Below are 15,090 nucleotides of genomic sequence, written 5' to 3'. Positions count from 1 at the left end.
ATTGAGTCCCTGTTTAACACTAATCTCATTAGAAGAAAGACGTCAATGCATCTTTTCACCAATTTTACATTTCCTCGGGCAGGAGTGAGCAGATGGAGCAGGAACACACAGCGTCAGTCAGAACTGGCAGGACAAATAAGCATGAGCAGCACAATTCCTGCAAAGCAGCTGTTTCGGTTTAATCAAACATTTGATAATGGAAGCGTAGAGATGTTCGACTTACTGCTGAATCACTGCTGTTTTCTTAACAAGGCTTGAGCTGTACATAAAGAGAAGTTTTTTTAGCAGGACTGATAAAAGTGTGTGTGTGTGTGTGATCATGGCTGTAGGTGTTTGCTGCAGTGTTCAGTGTGGCAGGACTGGATGTTCTCCCTGGGTTACATTAACCCCAAAAACCCGGAGGAACAGAAGATCACTGAGATGGTATACAACATTTTCCGCATCCTCCTGTACCATGCCATCAAGTACGAATGGGGAGGCTGGCGTGTGTGGGTGGACACACTCAGCATTGCCCACTCCAAGGTTGGCAGACTTTCAGCAGCTCTTAACGTGCCTTTATATATCTGCTGGCTTGGAAATGTTCTCATTCTGGACCAGAGTGTGCTTGGTACTTAGCACATAGTAGTTCTAAATACTGCCAGTTTTTTTTTGTTTTGTTCACCATTGTTTATAAGCTTCAGTCGTTTATCATTAAACCAGCAGTCTGGAAGTATTTGTAGACATGACTGAAATAAATACAGTATAATGTCGTCATAAATCGCTTCTGCAGGCAAAAGCTAATGTGATTTCGTTGAAGTAGATTTCTCAAACAGCCTCACGAATGTGATTACAGCTGCAGACACAAAAAATAACTAATTGTTAAAGTATGGAGTTGTTTCATAATTCCAAATGAATAGATTATGATTCAAAAATGCATTGAATGACATCCACAAATATATGTTGGTAGTTTCACAAAAATAAATTAAATTGATAAATAAATAAAATGAGATTTGCATATTTATTTATTTATTTATTTTATTTTACAAATATTTTTTTATTTCACAAACACGACTCTGCCCTGTGGAATTCATTTGTGGATTGTGTCCTATGCATTTGTGGATTTTGAAACATTTCTAGCGTCAAGTATGCACAGAGTTGGACTCCGCCCACCGTCTACTCAAACCAATCAGATAACCGCCACGTTGCGCTGACCAATCATAGCGTGTTCTCGCTCCAACCAATCACGTTTTGTTTTACAATCAGGACGGGAACAGAGTCATATTGCACCGAACTCGCATATTATGAAGCCTCTCCAACATGGTCGATCAGAAGGAATGATGACAGGAGAGTGGTTGTAACCATCTAACAGCATCACTGTAACAACACCTAAAAGAAAACAAGCAACATTATGGGTCATAAAGTCTTTATTTGTAATGTTCTCACAGGCAGCCTGTCAAAACACAGCATAACCAGTGTCATCCAATTCACAGGGTAATCATTATGTTCTCTAAACGAACAGTGCTAAAAGACTCAGGAACTTTAGGAGTTACTGAATCATTGACTCAATCATTACTAATCTATCAGACCACTCATCTATAATAACAGTGCATTTATGACCCATAACGTTGCTGGGTTTCTTGTAGATGTTGTTACAGTGATGCTGTTAGATGATGTATGCGATTTCGGTGCAATATGACTCTGTTCCCCTCCTGATTGTAAAACAAAACGTGATTGGATGGAGCGAGAACATGCTATGATCGGTCAGCGTAATGTGGCAGTTATCCGATTGGCTTGAGTAGACAGTGGGCGGAGTCCAACTATTTCTGCATTTGTGTGCACGCTTGATGCTAGAAATGTTTAAAAATACACAAATGCATGCAGCAAAATCCACAAATGCATGCAGGGCACAGTTCTGTTTGTGACATTTGTAAACAAAAAATGTATTTGCAAATCTCATTTGATTTATTTGTCAATTTAATTTATTTTTGTGTAGCTACTAACATATATTAGTGGCTCTCATTCAATGCATTTGTGAATTTGATTAATTTTTGTAAATCTCACTACATTTATTTGTGAATCGTAATCAATTTGTTTGGAATTATGAAACAATTCTAACCCCATATTAAAGGAACACTCCAGTGTTTCTCAGTCTAATCTCTATTGATTGCATCTGAAGTGTGTGTGTGTGTGTGTGTGTGTGTGTGTGTGTGTGTGTGTGTGTGTGTGTGTGTGATTACAATGGGAATCCCAACACATTTTGCTGTACTGAGAAAAGAACAGAATTAAAAAACCCATTTATGCTTTACTCAATTGTGTTGAAAATCTAACGGTTGTTGAATACCATCAATAAAAGTTTTAAATGTAAAATTCAAAACTACATCTGTTACACGCTAGCTGAAAAGGCTTTAGGACTGGACAGGCATGACGGTCTTACCTATGAAATTTGAGAACTAGAGAGATGCAGTTACTTTTTTGTGTTTTCTACGTGCAGATTTGCACGTCTACATTTGTAACCAGAAATTATTTCTCTCATATGTAATCTTATTTCTGAATGATAAAGATTTGGGGTTTTATTTACAAATAAATATTTAATGACTAACCATTAGAAGTGACTTTTGAGAAAGTAGGGTTTCTGTTTTTATGCTCAGTACAGAAAAATGTGACAAAATTATTGTCCTTGGTAACTGCACATATGGAATAGTAGAGATTAAGTTGAGGAATATAGATGTATCCGGATATATGTCAGTTACATACAGTATCTCACAAAAGTGAGTACACCCCTCACATTTTTGTAAATATTTGATTATATCTTTTCATGTGACAACACTGAAGAAATGACACTTTGCTACAATGTAAAGTAGTGAGTGTACAGCTTGTGTAACAGTGTAAATTTGCTGTCCCCTCAAAATAACTCAACACACAGCCATTAATGTCTAAACCGCTGGCAAAAAAGTGAGTACACCCCTAAGTGAAAATGTCCAAATTGGGCCCAATTAGCCATTTTCCCTCCCCTGTGTCATGTGACTTGTTAGTGTTAGAAGGTCTCGGGTGTGAATGGAGAGCAGGTGTGTTAAATTTGGTGTCATCGCTCTCACACTCCTTCATACTGGTCACTGGAAGTTCAACATGGCACCTCATGGCAAAGAACTCTCTGAGGATCTGAAAAAAAGAATTGTTGCTCTACATAAAGATGGCCTAGGGTATATGAAGATTGCCAAGACCCTGACACTGAGCTGCAGCACGGTGGCCAAGACCATACAGCGGTTTAACAGGACAGGTTCCACTCAGAACAGGCCTCGCCATGATCGACCAAAGAAGTTGAGTGCACGTGCTCAGCGTCATATCCAGAGGTTGTCTTTGGGAAATAGACGTATGAGTGCTGCCAGCATTGCTGCAGAGGTTGAAGGGGTGGGGGGTCAGCCTGTCAGTGCTCAGACCATACGCCGCACACTGCATCAAATTGGTATGCATGGCTGTCATCCCAGAAGGAAGCCTCTTCTAAAGATGATGCACAAGAAAGCCCACAAACAGTTTGCTGAAGACAAGCAGACTAAGGACATGGATTACTGGAACCATGTCCTGTGGTCTGATGAGACCAAGATAGACTTATTTGGTTCAGGTGGTGTCAAGCGTGTGTGGTGGCAACCAGGTGAGGAGTACAAAGACAAGTGTGTCTTGCCTACAGTCAAGCATGGTGGTGGGAGTGTCATGGTCTGGGGCTGCATGAGTGCTGCCGGCACTGGGGAGCTACAGTTCATTGAGGGAACCATGAATGCCAACATGTACTGTGACATAGTGAGGCAGAGCATGGCCACAGGGCAGTATTCCAGCATGATAACGATCCCAAACACACCTCCAAGATGACCACTGCCTTGCTAAAGAAGCTGAGGGCGAAGGTGATGGACTGGCCAAGCATATCTCCAGACCTAAACCCTATTGAGCATCTGTGGGGCATCCTCAAACGGAAGGTGGAGGAGCACAAGGTCTCCAACATCCACCAGCTCTGTGATGTCATCATGGAGTATTGGTAGAGGACTCCAGTGGCAACCTGTGAAGCTATGGTGAACTCCATGCGCAAGAGGGTTAAGGCAGTGCTGGAAAGTAATGGTGGCCACACAAAATATTGATACTTTGAGCCCAATTTGGACATTTTCACTTAGGGGTGTACTCACTTTTGTTGCCAGAGGTATAGATATTAATGGCTGTGTGTTGAGTTATTTTGAGGGGACAGCAAATTTACACTGTTACACCAGCTGTACACTCACTACTTTACATTGTAGCAAAGTGTCATTTCTTCAGTGTTGTCACATGAAAAGATATAATCAAATATTCACAAAAATGTGAGGGGTGTACTCACTTTTGTGAGATACTGTACATAGATTTATCAATGGTTTCCCTTTTAAACCATCTTTAATGATAAATATGTTTAAATAATGCAGTAAAACTGGTCAACTTGCTAAGGGCTCAGAGACCTGCACCGGATTATATACTGTATTAAGTGGACAGGTGTGTGAGCACTTGGTTGAAACCTCATGTCTCGTAAAAACAGTAAATCATAGAGGCTAAGCTTGTTAAGTTTTCCAACAGGTGACGTATGAAGCGCATAAGGAGTATCTAGCTAAGATGTACGAGGAGTATCAGCGTCAGGAGGAGGAGAACATGAAGAAAGGTAAGAAGGGCTCAGTGAGTACCATCTCGGGTCTGTCAGCACAGCCGGCCGCTGTCAATGGCGCCCTGGAGACACGCGAGACAGACGACACGTCTCAGACACACACACCTGAGAGCGAGGCTGAGTACACCGAGAGCAGTGAGCCACAGAACCTGCTGACCGATGCAAAGGATCAAGTCCATGTCCATGAGCTTCTGGTGGACATCAAGGCTGAGAAAGTGGAGGCCACTGAGGTGAAGCTGGATGATCTGGACATGTCTCCAGAGGCTCTGGGAGGAGGAGGAGGAGGAGGAGGAATGGAAAACGGCCCACTGGTGGAAGTGGACTCACTGCTGGACGCTGCGTACTGTGTGCACAAGCTGAACGGAGGGTTGGCTCCCAAGGAGGAGGAGGAACCAGTCATGGGGACGGGTACAAGCGAAGACGACGCCAACCTGGGGCCCCTGATCACGCTGGATGATGAGAAGGACATTGTGCCCAGCAACAATGGCTTCATCTTTCCAAAAAGTGAAGAGAAGTTGCTCCCCTCTCTGGCCACGCCTGAGCCGCTGCCACTATCCGGCCCAGAGCAGGGGACCGCTGCACCCACCATGCCTACCTCTGTACCCGTGTCGAGTGCCAGCGACGACCTCAGCCTGCTGGCCCACATGACATCATGCGGCTCTGATCTGGCACCCGATGATGACAGCTTTAAGCTGCAGAGCTCGCTGGCTGACATCAGCACACTAGCAGAGGGCAGTGAGGGTGGCATAGGAGATGCAGGAACAGTAAAGAGCGGAGACGCCATCAGTACCGTGTCGGACACAGACAGGTCAGATGACAGCAGGGACAAAGAGATGAAGAAAATCCAAACTACAGCCACCACACAGGTACCAACATGCCTGACATACAAAATGTGATATTTGTATCTGCACTCTGTGGAAAATTAGTGTTAGAGTCTTGAAAACAGACAATATAAATAATATTATAATAAATATAACTTCTATTCAAATATTATGAATAATTATTTAATTTTATTTATATAATATTATGTGTTATACTTGTTAATATAATACAAGTAGTATTATATAGATAAAAATGTTGTTTTTTATTACAAACTTACGCATAATTGAGATATATTAGAATTGAATATGTTAATTCAAAATGACAACCTGTTGGTTTATTGGACAGTAATATTATCTTTACTTATATGTAGGATAATTCACTTGATAAGATGACTTCAAATTAGTAAACATGTTTAGAAAAAGGTTATAATTTGTGAACAGATCAATATTTGTTATACTGAATTCAGTATGTTTTTGTTTGTTTGTGGGACTGAAACGCTTCATTTTGTCCTGTTCTCTCTTCCTCCTCCTTCACTCTTTCCACTGCAGTTTCTTTGACCAGTCTGTTGACATTAAAGCAAAAAATTAATATGACTAAGTTTATTAATAAGATTGAGTGTTTTCCCTGCAGGCACTGCACGGGCGTTCGGGCAGTCAGATGGAGCGGGATCTGCGGGTGGATCTCGGCTTCAGAGGGATGCCCATGACCGAGGAGCAGCGGCGGCAGTTCAGCCCCGGGCCACGCACCACCATGTTCCGTATTCCAGAGTTCAAATGGTCCCCCATGCACCAGCGCTTACTCACCGACCTGCTATTCGCCCTCGAGACAGACGTGCATGTTTGGAGGAGGTGAGAGCCATCAGTCTGTTTCTCATCCATCTTTTTTACACATGAATTATCATTTCAAGAGTCCACAGGCATTTTTCATGGTACTGTACATACGTTCAAGGGCAAGCGTCTGCATCTCCTGTGGGTTTTATATATAAAAGAAAAATACAATTCAAAGTGTAAGTAAAACTCACATTTTGAAAAAAATATATAATATAAAAATATAAAATTATATAAACTTTACATCGGGAATAATGGATGTTGTGGGGCGCAACAAGGGGCAATAATTTAAAGATTTTCATTACTTGTGGTACTGAGTAAAAATTTGTCCTTACTATATGAAAGCGTTTGTACTTGTATCTATTCAGCTAATATAGTAACGCGTATATACAGTGCCTCCAGAAAGTATGGGGAGAAAGGGGTATTTTTCTGCTCCTTTTGGAGTGACTGTACAGAAAATTTGTATTATTATTTTGATATTATTTTTTTTTATCTAAAAGCTACTTCATAAGAACGTATTCACCCCTTTATTATTAACAATCTAAATTAGGACTAGAATTATGTTTTTGAGAGCTCACACTAAATATGTCAAAATATGGCTATACCTGTGTTAATTTTAAATCCACCTGTGACCAACTATATAAGGAACTGCCCGTGAAGCTTCAAGATGAAATTGTTAGGAGGACAAAAGCTGGAGAAGGTTATAAAAAGTTATATAAAAAGCCCTGAGAAATACATTATGCAAAGTGGAAAAATATGGCACCACTCAGACACCACCAAGATCAGGCCAGCAGTGCTCAGGCAAATAGGGCACTTGCCTGATAAATGTATAAAAATAAAAAATAAAAATTTAAATAGTGTGCACAGTGCAGACCTCAACAATATCATTAGCACCTCACAGATCTGGCCTCAATTTGGCCTCAAAAGAGTGACAAGAAGGAAATCATTTCTGAGAAAGTCGATGTTAGAAAATCTGAGAGCTTTTATTAAAAGATTTTGTGGTCTGATGAGAATAAAAGTTGAGCCACAAAGTGTAAATGTTTGATGCAAACCAAATAGAGCCCTTATTATATACAGTCCAGGTTACACCATTCCTCTGACCGGGCATGGTGGAGGTAGGATCACGCTCTGCGGCTGCTTTTCAGCAGGAGAAACTGGAAAGATTGTTGCAATCACAGGCAACATGGATGCAGCCAAATATTAGCAAATTGTTGAGGAGAACCTGTTTCAGTCAGCCATCTGCATTTAAGGCGAAAATTTAAGTTCCAACAGGACAATGAACCAAAGCACAGGGCAAATACTACAAAGGAATGATTGGGGGGAGCGGGGGGGGCTTGTGTTTTGGAACGGTCGAGTCAAAGCCCAGACTTAAATCTAATTAAAAATTTGTGGCATGACCTGAAAATTACTGTCCACCGACATTCTCCATCTAATCTGTCAGTGTTGGAGAAAATTTGCATTGAGGAATGGAAGAAAATGCCAAAAAAAAATCAAAGCTCATAGAGACACATCCAAGCCAACTCCAATCTGTAATTTCTGCAAAAGGTCAGTTCACACAGAGGGGGTGAATACTTATCAGTTTAGAAGTTTTTAGATTTATAATTATTATTTTCAAATAATTCTGAGGACATCTGAACATGAATTAGATTTCTGTACAGTCTCTTCAGAAGAACTTGAAAAATGATCATAGGGGAGGGTGAGAACATTCTGGAAGCACTGGACATATAAAATAATAATCTATGTTTTAGATAGATTTTGAAATACATGCTTACTGTATGCCTACGGCATTAGTATTTCAGTAGAAAAGAAACAAATATTTCTTGATTTCTTTATTATAAGTGAAAATATATCCGTTCACAGATGTCGTCATCTCTTTTTGTGTGTCTTGACAATGATGCAGAAGTTGGTATTTGGTGCGTATATGGCTGTTGATGGTCTTACTTTTTCCCTTCTGCTCTTGTGTTTTTGTGCAGCCATTCGACTAAATCAGTTATGGACTTCGTGAACAGTAATGAGAACATTATATTTGTACACAACACCATCCACCTCATTTCTCAGATGGTTGATAACATCATCATCGCCTGTGGAGGGATCCTGCCTCTGCTCTCCGCTGCCACTTCACCTTCTGTAAGTGCTACCACAGTGCCACCCACAGGCTCAGCCGCTACTGTAGACAGGTCAAGTTTGGTTTTGTAATATTGAGCCACTTGTAGATTGATAGTCTGTCATGTGTGTGATATGATTCTGTGATCATTTGCATTTTTGTTTCAGTTAATTTACTGAGGTGCTTTCTTGATGAATGCATTTTATACTATTCAGATGTTCATCATCATTCTCAGTGCTTATAATTATTGTTTGCATTGATAGGTGTTTCTCAGTGACAGCTTCTGTCCAGAGTAATGTTTCTATATCAGTTTTCATTTTTAGTGCATAGTGATATTACCAGTCAGATCATCACTTCACGACTGAGAGCTGTAGTATGGATATAAACTCCTCTGTTTCACCTTTTACTGCTTATTACTCATTTGTTTTCTAATAACCAATTTGCTTCATAACCGTTATTTTTCCTGTTTCTTTATGTTTTTATATCTTATCCATTCTTTCTCTCGTCTTTTTTCTCTCTCTTTTTTTGTGTCTTGCTTGTGCAGAGTTCTAAGGTTAGTGCAAATTCTGTAAGTTTCCATTTTGTTACAGTTTTGTAATTTGTTCTAAACTGTTTATTCACTGCTGGGTTTTCATTGCTTTATATTCAACTTGATATTATTAATATTATTTCAGTTTGTTACTTTGTACAAATTGCTGCGATGTGTGTGGATAACTTCAAGTTGGTTTGGTGACGCATCGTATGGATTTTTGATGTACAGAAGCGATCATGCAGTGTATTCTTTCTTAAAGCATCACCTGCTTTTGCTTTTTTCCATCTCCATAATTTTCAGCTCATCATTTCCTATATACACTACAATTATTATAAACGTGTAGCTCCGAGTTGAGTGCTCATGCAGTGTTTTATTGAGTGTGTGTGTGTGTGTGTGTGTGTGTGTGTGTGATAAAGAAGAAACACAAGCCCTGCTCTCAGATTAAGGGCAGTGAATTGAAGCCCCTGCCAGGGAGCTCCTCCTCAGGGGGAGAGGTGGGTGAACCACGGGTCAAAACACCCACAATGCACTACTGCATATTCAGCACTGCTCTTCAAAGAGTCGTCTATTAACTAAATGTCCAATTTCATTATGTTCAGCAACAACCTAACATCTGTTTCTGAGATGAAAATTGTGCTACTCTCTATTAAGCTATTTAAAAACTTATTTGTAATTAAGTAAGTGGCTTTTGTATTAACGAGAGACTAATTACCCTCAATTATAAACATAAATTGTAAACACGTTGCGCTCAGGTTAGTCATTGCATCTGGGATAGTGAGGGCTAATATTTCCTAGCAAACACTAATGGTATACACACTATAACAGTTAACCTACTGTTAGTTAGCATGCTAGGAAACCTGGTTTAAATTACATAAGCTAGCTTGCTGGAGAACTTGTCCACTGTTGTACCCAGTATCATAGTTAGCCTTATGTTAGTTAGCTTGCCAGTAACCTTGAGTACTGGTTTACAGTGATGTCTAGCTTGCTACATCTATAGCTTGATTCTATTTAGGGAGCATATCTGTGTTCCCAGGGTCCTATGTTCCCCAGATTTATATGGCACATAATGTACACATGGTGATATAAAGCCGGAGCATGTTCATACTTAACAATTTGTTTTTGTTTTTATGACGGTTTACAGGCTACAGAATGGCATTTCTTCAGTTTAGTGTATACACTTCACTATTTCCTCCTAGTTCATGCACAGAGTTGAACTGTATGAATGTAGACTAACCGCTATTTTTAGAGCAGCACGAATGAGGGTTCAGCGTGTGCAACCTAGTTAAAGTTCATAACTGTCATAAATTTCCAGTGTGGATGAACGATGGATTTTAAACTAATGTATGATATTATTCATTTAAATGCGTCTTTGGTGTTTAAAGTTAAATGGTAATAAAGTTAATAGGGCCCTGGGAAAATGAGTCCTGACTACATAAAACCTTTGGAAAAGTTTACTTAATGTCTGTTATCTGAATACTGAACTGGAGAACATAGGATACTGGGAACATAGAAATGACCCCTTATTTACATGCTAAACCTGACTAGCTTTTCTTGGAGATGTAACTTTAGCAACGCTAACTACTTATACTGCAGCAGCTACTAATTCTTCAGTTCTGTGTAGTGAGTATGATGTGATATATATTTGGTGTGAAACAAAATGGATTCCGACCTTCTCTTTTTTTTTTAATGTAATAATGTACCAGCTTACAATGCAATCTGCCTACGTGTATGATTTATTCAAATCTCTCTGGATGCAGCATCCATATTGGTGGCCCAAACTTGGGGCTCATAGAAACATATACGTGATAGAATTCATTTCACTCATCTTGTATTTAGGATATTTCTGACCGGACTTGAAGGCCGCGTTAGAGGACATTAGATTTGTTTAGGTAGCTGGCTAGCTTAGTTGGCTAAATAAGAACTTGCCAATGTGGGTTTTTTTTTGTCAATGCTTAATTAGTACAGATTAAAGATTCATCTAAAAGCATTTCTATAACCATTTTAGAATATTGTTCTTAATAACAAGTAACCTCTTAAAACCCACTATAGTACAACTGTTCCACAGTAATGGAGCTGAACGTGATGATGATGTTTAAAATACCAGCGCACTGCACTGCCTGTTAACTCAGAGCACTTCTCACACTGTGGGTTTGGACAAAGTCTTTCCACTGCTTCAACCTGTTCACTCACCTGCCCATTTCTAACTGGCACCCCTGTGTGTGTGTGTGTGTGTGTGTGTGTGTGTGTGTGTGTTTGTGTTTGTGTGTGTACATACACACTGAACATAGCCTGGCTGCTTCCTGTCACACATGTTCATCCCAGTTGTGTTTGAATCATCCACGTTTGTGGGTTTCGATGATGATGCATATGTTGTGATATTCAGAACTGCTTACCTGTGCGTGTGTGTGTGAGACAGACGGAGCTGGAGAACGTGGAGGCCACTCAGGGCATGTCGTCTGAGACGGCTGTGACGTTCCTCAGCAGGTTGATGGCCATGGTGGATGTGCTGGTGTTCGCCAGCTCCCTGAACTTCAGTGAAATTGAGGCTGAGAAGAACATGTCCTCCGGAGGCCTGATGAGGCAGTGCCTGCGCCTAGGTGTGTGTGTGTTTAAGTGTGTGACTGCTGTAGCGTTTTTATACTGTACATTGAAAAAGAATTGGCTCAAACAGGAAGTAGGAAACCTTCCGAGCGTGGATCGTTTAGCAGCAGCAGTGTTGACGCAGTGTTAAAGTGGCTGCAGGAGTATTACACAAAGGAAGGACAACATTAACTAGAGAAACTTGAACTGACAGATGTGCTTTCCCTTTGATCTTGGTCAGCAATAAATCACAAGATAAAATCCTACCTGAACATAGTAAGGACAAATCACATTGTAGTGTTTTTTTATTCTGTTTGTCGGTGTGTGTATGGCGTTGCACGTTGTATGGCACACTATGAATAAATGCTCAGCTACAAACAGTGGTGCTAACCTTGCAGAGAAGTACCATTAGTTACTGTTCAGGTCAGTTATTAGAAAAACATGTAACTGCAACATTTGATACTGTAAAAGGCCCAGTTCCAGTTCCACTACTCTGTGTAGTGCAAAAAAAGAGTCTAGATTCCGGGCAGTTTTAATTATTTCCTACACACACTACCCGTTAAAAGTTTGGAGACACTGACTGAAATGTTTCTCACAAACCTTTTGATCTAAACATGTATGATTAAATGTTTGAAATCGGTGTTGTAGACAACAATAAGTGTCCAGCATCGGTGGGAGCTCATTTAATACTGTTTATAAAGCATCTCAGGGGGATTCCTCAAGAAATCGGGTGAGAAAATGCCAAGAATACATTTCTGGAAATTCTAGGCAAAAAGGGGGTCTGCTTTGAAGGGGGGGGGGGATAAAAATAAAGAATGAGTGTTTCTAAACTTTTGACCAGTAGTGTAAAGTTATGAACACTTTTGTCTTTTTAACGCATGATCTTCTAAATACAGTCGGAGACCACTAGTGAAAATGCTTATATTTTGCATTCTTTTCTAATTTAATGCGTTTTTTCATTACAAATGATATTATCAGCAATAACCTGAGTGAAAAGTAGAATCTTAAAATGATACATGAATGTACATGTACATGAAATGTATCAAATGTACATGAATTTCAGAATTTCTTAATATTTGGTATGTTCCCTTTTTTTTGCACTAATGGCTTTCAAACTGACATTCAAACTGGCATGGACTCCACAAGTATGTGCAAAACCCTGAAGATAGATCAAATCCATGTCATCTGAACAAGTGCTTCAATAGAGTTTTAAATGAAACCAAAAAAATTCCAGATTTTCAGTAATGGTCTCAGAGTTTTGAACCCCACTGTAAGTGCTCAATGAACTGCATGGCAAAAGAGAGAATCGGCATGTCCTGTTGTAAACTTCTAATACTTTTCAATTTGGCAGGATTTCTTACCTTCTCCATAAATACATTATAAATTATTGTATATTAATCTGGAAGATCTATTTTATATATATATATATATATATATATATATATATATATATATATATATATATATATATATATAGGTATAGATATATATAGATATATATAGATATAGAGAGAGAGAGAGATAGATAGATAGATTATAGATTATAAACGTAGGCATTGTTTGTTTGTTTTTTTTTCCATTGGAATGAAATCTTTCAATGTGATTTTCTCCCTCTTTACTTTCGTGGGTAACCAGACTTGCTGTAACTTTACTTAGATGCATGTAGAAGAAACATTCAGTTCAGTTTTGGGAAACATGTAAAGGAAACATCAAAATTTTCAGAGGCTACCATACATATTTGATATTTTTATATGGATCAAAGTGTGTTTCATAAGAACCAAGAATTAAAAAAGATCCTTAAATGCGGTGCTGTTGTGGGATGTGTTGTCCTTTATATCCTGAACTTTGACTGAAAGAGACTAATGATTGCCTACAGCTTATTGCTCATATGTAACTCTCTCTCTCTCTCTGTCTCTCTGTCTCTCTCTCTCTCTCTCTCTCTCTCTCTCCCCCCCTCCCTCCCTCCAGTGTGCTGTGTTGCTGTGAGGAACTGTCTGGAGTGTCGGCAGAGGCAGAGAGAGCGAGGCAACAAGTCGTCACTTCCTATCAGCAAAACACAAGACAACCTTCAGAGTACAACTGCCACCAGCAAGGTGACACAAAACACACACACACACACACACACACAATGGCAAGAACCCAGACCTCTCTTTTTGGGCACTAGGAAGACAAATGCCTTCAGATATAAAAGCCATTTTCAAGTGATTTGCTCTGAGAATTGTTGTATTCATTGAAATTGATTTAGACGGTGATCGTGTAGAGTGTGTGTGGGTGTGTGTGTGCAGTATGTGTGTGTGTAGAGTGTGTGTGTAAGACAGGGTATAACAGTTGGCTTTGGGCTCTGCTGTGTTGTGTCTCGGCTACAGAGCGCCATAGCGAATGTCCCTCGTAACCTCTCACCTATCAAGGACCCTGACAGATTGTTGCAGGACGTGGACATCAACCGTCTGAGAGCCGTCGTCTTCAGAGATGTGGTGAGTTGCATGTTTTTGATTGATCTGTGTGTGAGTGAGAGAGACTGATGACCAGCTAGAGAGTGAGAAAGGGATGTCAGGTCTGATATCTGTACCTATCCTTTATATAGATTCGATCTTTAGTTTGTGTCACTGAAGCTGGTGTGTGTGTGAGTGAGTGAAGTTTATGAGACGTATATTGAGATACCAGTTCAGTAAATGACAGCCATTTTTAAATGTCCTCAATGTTTGAGTATTAAAGATGGGTCCTGTGATTTTTGAGTCTGAACATTTCATGTAATATTCGGTGAAATTCCAGTAGAGATCTATAAAATGTCTGCTTGGAGATATTTCTGTTTCACCTCAGGACCATCAACATCTGGGGAAGTGGTAGCTTAGTGCTAGCGCTGTGCGCTTTAGCAAGGCCCTTAACCTTCAATTGCTCAGTTGTATAAAAATGAGATGAATGTAAGTCGCTCTGGTTAAGGGCGTCTGCCAAAATGCTGTAAATGTAAATCTAACCAATTAGAAATCCATCCATCCATCCATCCATCTTCGATACCGCTTATCCTCTTCAGGGTCATGGGGAAGCCTGGAGCCTATCCCAGGGAGCATCGGGCACAAGGCGGGGTACACCCTGGACAGGGTGCCAATCCAATTAGAAATTGGAATTAGAAATCGCTAATTGCATGTAAAATGATTTTCGCACCAGCATTCTAGCAGCGAACGCTATATTTGTTCATCTTACTTGCAGCAAAATCACTGACAGTACCTTTAATATGTGTCTTTCTATTAATAGGTATGATATATGGTAACGATGTGTGTGTTTGTGTGTGTGTGTGTGTGTGTGTGTGTGTGTGTGTGTGTGTGTGTGTGTGTGTGTAGGATGACAGTAAACAGGCTCAGTTCCTGGCTCTGGCTGTAGTTTACTTCATTTCTGTCCTCATGGTGTCCAAATACCGGGACATCCTGGAGCCACAGAGAGAGATTGGCAGGTCCAGCAGCCTATCAGGAAGGAGCATACGGCAAGAAATTAATTCCCCCACTAGCACAGGTGAAACGAAACACTAGTCCTCCCTCCTGATGCACACTGCACGCCTCTGACCACTGCAGTGTCCTTC

At 40.1% G+C, this 15,090-nt stretch overlaps 1 protein-coding gene across 4 annotated transcripts in view; it reads left to right on the top strand.

Moving 5' to 3' along the window:
* The window catches only part of nbeaa (neurobeachin a), a 186,892-nt gene that overhangs the window by 140,005 nt on the left and 31,797 nt on the right, over positions 1 to 15,090 (top strand). For 2 of the 4 annotated variants that reach the window (XM_053645333.1, XM_053645331.1), the window contains exons 21-29: positions 330 to 522; positions 4,567 to 5,517; positions 6,104 to 6,321; positions 8,274 to 8,427; positions 9,353 to 9,430; positions 11,353 to 11,533; positions 13,485 to 13,609; positions 13,883 to 13,990; positions 14,855 to 15,023. In XM_053645333.1, the coding sequence (XP_053501308.1) occupies positions 330 to 522; positions 4,567 to 5,517; positions 6,104 to 6,321; positions 8,274 to 8,427; positions 9,353 to 9,430; positions 11,353 to 11,533; positions 13,485 to 13,609; positions 13,883 to 13,990; positions 14,855 to 15,023 (2,177 nt within the window). The remainder of the gene's footprint in view (positions 1 to 329; positions 523 to 4,566; positions 5,518 to 6,103; positions 6,322 to 8,273; positions 8,428 to 9,352; positions 9,431 to 11,352; positions 11,534 to 13,484; positions 13,610 to 13,882; positions 13,991 to 14,854; positions 15,024 to 15,090) is intronic. The other 2 variants (XM_053645334.1, XM_053645332.1) reach the window with 1 other exon arrangement.

The sequence above is a fragment of the Ictalurus furcatus genome, chromosome 16, assembly GCF_023375685.1.
Source record: "Ictalurus furcatus strain D&B chromosome 16, Billie_1.0, whole genome shotgun sequence".
Classification (NCBI taxonomy): domain Eukaryota; kingdom Metazoa; phylum Chordata; class Actinopteri; order Siluriformes; family Ictaluridae; genus Ictalurus; species Ictalurus furcatus.
The sequence above is the reverse complement of the archived record's forward strand: the minus strand, read 5'-3'. Positions and strand labels throughout refer to the sequence as shown.